The sequence below is a fragment of the Elephantulus edwardii genome, unplaced genomic scaffold (genome assembly GCF_000299155.1).
Source record: "Elephantulus edwardii isolate Elephantulus edwardi_28Jun2011 unplaced genomic scaffold, EleEdw1.0 scaffold00186, whole genome shotgun sequence".
In the NCBI taxonomy this organism is placed as follows: domain Eukaryota; kingdom Metazoa; phylum Chordata; class Mammalia; order Macroscelidea; family Macroscelididae; genus Elephantulus; species Elephantulus edwardii.
The window spans coordinates 1,032,203-1,037,706 of record NW_006399936.1 but is presented as its reverse complement, the minus strand read 5'-3'; the positions used below and the strand labels follow the sequence as shown (position 1 = coordinate 1,037,706).

At 42.8% G+C, this 5,504-nt stretch overlaps 1 protein-coding gene across 1 annotated transcript in view; it reads left to right on the top strand.

The window, feature by feature from the left end:
- The window catches only part of ITGAM (integrin, alpha M (complement component 3 receptor 3 subunit)), a 41,662-nt gene that overhangs the window by 27,502 nt on the left and 8,656 nt on the right, over nt 1-5,504 (top strand). Inside the window, exons 15-17 of the mRNA XM_006896488.1 lie at nt 101-231; nt 335-498; nt 5,305-5,459. Of these exons, the coding sequence (XP_006896550.1) occupies nt 101-231; nt 335-498; nt 5,305-5,459 (450 nt within the window). The remainder of the gene's footprint in view (nt 1-100; nt 232-334; nt 499-5,304; nt 5,460-5,504) is intronic.

The window sequence follows — 5,504 nt, the reverse complement described above, 5'->3', positions numbered from 1 at the left end:
GATTCCCATTCTTCTCAGAGTCAGCCATTTTATTATCCATTATTATTTAAAGATAATATTATTAATTATTTTCTTATTTATTCCTTTCTCCTTTCCTCAGCGGATTGTGGGCTCCCAGTTCTCTCCCAGGCTCCAGTATTTTGGTCAGTCACTGAGTGGGGGCCTGGACATCACATCGGATGGTCTGGTGGACTTGGCTGTGGGAGCCCAGGGCCGCATGCTGCTGCTCAGGTGAGAAACTTTACGGAGAACACCTGGGGGAGTCCTCTCCTCAAGGAGTCTCTTTGCCGTCTGAAGGCCCCTAGTGGGCAGCCGCTTTCTGGTATCCCTGCAGGTCCCAGCCTGTACTCAGAGTCCGGGTAACAATGGAGTTCACTCCCAAGGAAGTGGCAAGAAAGACATTTGAATGTGGGGAGCACGTAGTGAAAAACCAAAACGCAGGGGAGGTCAGAGTCTGCCTGCAGGCCCTCAAAAGCACACGGGATCGACTTAGAGAAGGTAAGGCTTGGTGGGCAAGTCTCAAGAGGTTAAACAGCAACGAAGGCATTTGCTTCACCTTCTGACCGTCCAGAGCTCAGTTCTCAAAGGCCTTCTCCAAGTGTGGCTGGAGTGAGTGGGCTGTGTATGGAGGCCCAGAAAGCCCACCTCGGAGGTGAGAAGGTAATCATCCCTCATCCTCCTAGTTCTCTAGAGAATCAGGAATCGAGGACCTGTGAACTAACCTGGGGTTTCCACTTGAGACAGAATTCATTTAAAGCGGAAGCTGAGTTGATAAAAGCTAAGCACAATTTATAAAGTATTCAGATGTGCGTTTTATCTCAACTATCTTGGCTTTTTCCTTTCTCCCTGCACCCAAAGAACCCTATGCTGCTTGAAAGGGTTCCTTCCTCCTTTCAAGTGTTGATGGTGAAGAGGCAAAGCAGAAGGGAGAAGCAGTCTTACCAGCCTAAAGTGACAGCAGACAGAGCTGGTACAGCCAGCATGGTGGGAAATTGAGAGACAAAGTCATAGAGAACAGGGAAGTTAGAGAAGGTGCCCCACAATCTACCCAGCAATTCCTGTCAAGTTATTTACTAACTCCTAAAGCAAGCTTGGTTAGGCCAATTCGCTAAGAAACCAGGAGAAGAGAGTATTTGGAAAGCTGAGTAGAGGATTTAACAGATTTCCAGTGCTTAGGAGACATACGTTTGAGAAGATGTTGTTGTTAGACGTCATTGAGTTGGCTTCTGGGTACCCTTTGTACAACAGAGCTCTGTGCACTCCTACGGCAATCTCACAATCTGTTACTGCAGCCTCTGAGTCAAGCCATCTTGCTGGGAGTCTTCTCTTCCCTAACCTCTACTTTTCCAAGCATGGTGCCTCATCATCCTTGCTCCTAAGTAGCACTCTGGCTGCACTTCCTCCAAGAGAGATACATTTATCCTTTTGATTGTCTATGTATATTTAGAGAGCTCTGGTGGCCTAGTGGCTAGAAGCTGCATTGCAATCCCTGAAGGTATGTGGTTCAAGGCCACCAGATGCTCCGTGGGAGAAAGATGGGAAATCCCCTTCTGTGTTATTAACAACCTCCGGAAATCTGCCAGAGGGTCGTCTGTGGGTCGGTTCTGACTCTGCGGTACATAACAACAACATGATATATTTAATATTCTTTGTCAATATCACAAATTCAGAGACTTTAATGTTTTTTCTTGAATAATAAGAAATATAGTTTTTTTTTCTTGAATGAAAAGGAAGAATTTATTTTTTCTTGAATGAATAAGTCTTCCTTATGCACGGTCCAACTTTCTTTCACATGCATCTGAAGCGGCTTAAAATAGCATGGTTTGTGTTAGGTACAACTCTGATGGATACTTGGGTCTTTCCATGGAGACATTGTTAAAAAAACAACAACACAACAGACTCTGAGATCAGTTACTAAATAAATCTTCAAATCCAAGCCCCGCTGCTATAGAGTCTGTTCCAACTCCTAGTGACCCTGGAGGACAGATTGGAGTCTATTCGAATCACAAGATTTCCAAGGTTGTATCTCTTTAAAGAAGCTGACTGCCTCATCTTTGATGATGTGGATTTGAACTGCTAGCCTTTTAGTTAATAGTTCAATGCTTAACCTACAGATTAAGCCAGACCTATTGCCAGGACTGCAGAAATTATTAGATTAGGGATTAAAAATTAACTGCAGTTATTATCTTCAAGAATATAGAGGAATAACGAGAGAGTTTCAAAAAAGACCTGGGATTCAGAAAATGATTGGTTAGTGAGAAAGAGCAATGGAAACAGACTCAGATTTGACTCCGAACTGCCAGATAAGAACCTTAGAATAACTACAATTGCCGTCTTCAGAATGATGGAAAACGTTGACAAAGATGATGAAATTCATGAGACAGAGTCAAACGGAAACTCTAGGAATGGAGAAAGGAACGGCAAAGATTAAAATGAAGAACTGAATATTATTAGATTAGAAGCTGAACAAGATTAGTAAACGAGAAGATAGACCAATGGAAAGAATTCCAGTAAGTCCACAAAGGGGGAAAAGAAACGAGAAAAATCTTAAGAGACAATAAAGGAGCTAACAAACAGGAACAAGCAGAGAGGACAGATGTAAAAAAATTTTTTTTAATTTTTTTTTTTTTATTGTGTTATTTTTACATGTACCGTCAAATCAGATCTGACTGGTACAGGAGGAGATTGTCCCCTCCTTCTCCAGCAGAGCATCTGGTGGATTTGAACCGGGTACTTCTGGGATTGCAGTGCAGCGTGATGTCAAAAATTAAAAACAACAACAACCCCCACAAAACAAACACAGACGGGAGGCAGGACCTTCCTTCCCCAGACCTAGCAGGTCAAGTGTTCCTCAGAATCCTGGACTCAAGAGTGTTAGCCTCCTAAAAAGTTGAGAAAATAAATTTCTATTTATAAAAAAAACCACTCACATGGGACTTCCGGGTAAGAAGGTGGACTATAAAACAGAGATAAAGCAACGATAACAGATAACAGATTGTAATCTCTGAACCCTGAGTTTCAAAGGGGTTCACACAGTGACTGGAGGGGGAAAAGTAAATCCGTGAAATCATCAAAACCAAGTGGCAGGTGGAGCCGTGAGTTGTAAATGTTGCAGCACAGCCATTTTGAATGTTTAAGTGTAGCTTTCGGGTTGGTTGATAAGTCAACCTGGACCTGTGGCTGTGTCCACACCAGCAGATGGCTGATGACAAGAAATGTTGTAATTCCCCTTTGCCTCCCATACCCTCCCAGGGATCAGCGGAGTGACTTTCCCCTACTTCAGACCCTAAGTAGCTGACAGTGCTCTTCTGGCCTCAGCCCAGCTCAGTCTGAGGCCAGGCTTGTGCCATTTTGTGTCTGGCACCAGGAGTGCTTAAGATACACCTTTTGAAATATTCAGAGACTCTCGTTTAGGTATGACTGTGCCGTACCCGGCCTGCAGCCAGCCCCCCACTGCCTCTAACGCGTGTCCTTGCCTCTGACTGGGTGCCCCTGCAGATTCCTTAGCTACCACAGACCGCATGTTATAATTTTCATTATTTTATTTTTATATACCTGATTATTAAGGAGAAAAAGTGTGCAGTAACTTACGATGCACACAAGTGCCTTTGCATAGTCAAGAAAACACAGATAAACATCTTTTTAAATTTTATTTTTAAAAAATTTTATTATTATGTGTGTGTGTGTGTGTGTGTATGTGTACTGTCAAATCAGATCTGACTGGTACAGGAGGAGATTGTCCCTCCTTCTCCAGCAGAGCATCTGGTGGATTTGAACCGTGTACCTCTGGGTAGCTTCTTGCCACTAGGCATAAACGTCATTCTGATATTCTCTGCTTGCAGCGAAAATCCATCCTACATCAGCAATGAGATGTCTTTTTCCAAGTTCCTTTCTGAATCTGGCTTGAGTTTCTGGCAGTTCTCTGTTGATGTATTGCTTCAGTTGGCTTTGAATGATCTTCAGCAAACTTTTACTTGATATTTCAAGAATTTCTGCATTCTGTGGGAACACCTTTATATAGAATGAGTGAGAGCTTATAGCACGGCATCCATTTGTTGAAGCATCTTGATTGGTCTCCCATCAGTTCCTGGAGTCTTGTTCCCTGTTCAGCTTGGACTAATTCCTTCGGTACCATTGGTTCTTCGTCAAATGCTGCCTCTTGAAATGGTTGAATGCTGACCAATCCCTTCCATCTTCTTTCGATGCTTCCTGTGTTCATGATTTTGCCCATAGAACTTTCGGGGTTGAATTTTTTTCTTCAGTTCTTTCAGCTTGAGTCATGCCAAGTGAGTTATTCTTTTGTGGTTTTCTAACTCCAGGCCTTTTCACATTTCATAATGACATTTTGCTTTGCCTTCTCAAGCTTCCCTTTGATATTTTCTGTTCAGCTTTCTTACTTTTTTTGCTTCTTCCTCCTACTTTAGGCATTTACTTTGCTATTGTTGTCATTGTTTTGTACTGTAAAGTCAGAACTGACCCTTAGCTGACCCTCTGGTAGGTTTTCATAGGTAGTTAACTGAATGGAAGGAGATTGCCCGTCTTTCTCCTGCAGTGTGGCTGGTGGCCTTCGGGATTGCAGCGCAGCTTCTTGCCATTAGGCCACCAGAGCTCTTTTTTCTTTCTACTTTAACCTCTCAACAAAAACAAGTTTCAGAATATTTTCCTGACATCCACTTTGCTAATTTTTTTCTTTTTAGTGTCTTTCTGCTTTCTTTGTATAATAGACTCTCCCTCTTTCAGACTCATTGCCACTGAGTTGAAACAAATTCATAGCTGACTCTTCAGTGTGTTGTCAGAGGCTGTAGGTCACAGGGGAGGAGACTGGTCAACTTTCTCCTGTGCATCAGCTGGTGGATTTGAACTACCTGCCTCTGGGTTGGCAGCACAACTCCTTACCCACTAAGCCATCAGAATTTCCTTATGTAATAGACTACTATTGTTGCTATATGCCATTGAGTCAGAATGGACTGATGGATGACCCTCCAGGAGGCTTTCAGAGGCTATAAATTACATGAGAGGAAATAATCTGTTTCTTTCCCCCGAGATGCAAAACACTAGTGACCATTTTTTGGAGTTTCTATGTGGCAGGCACAATAATAAGTACTTTATAGGCATTATTTTATTTATCTTCACCAACAAGAGGGTGCAATTATTAAACTCACTTTGGACTTGTTATCTGACCTTTTTGAGTCTTAATTCCTTTTTTTTTTAAAAGTCATCTTACTGGGGAGCAATAGGCCTCAAATTCCTGTCTGTCTGATTCCAACATTAAGACTCCTCACCCCACCTTACTCTGTCCTTCAGGAGAGACTCAGAGCATTGTCAATTATGACCTGGCTCTCGACTCCAGCCGCTTAAATCCCCGTGCCGTCTTTGCTGACACAAAGAACAATACTTGTAGAAAAACTCGGACATTGATGCTGAGGGAGGAATGTGAGATTCTGAAGCTGCAATTACCGGTGAGCGTGTGTGTGTGTGTGTGTGTGTGTGTGTGTGTGTGTGTG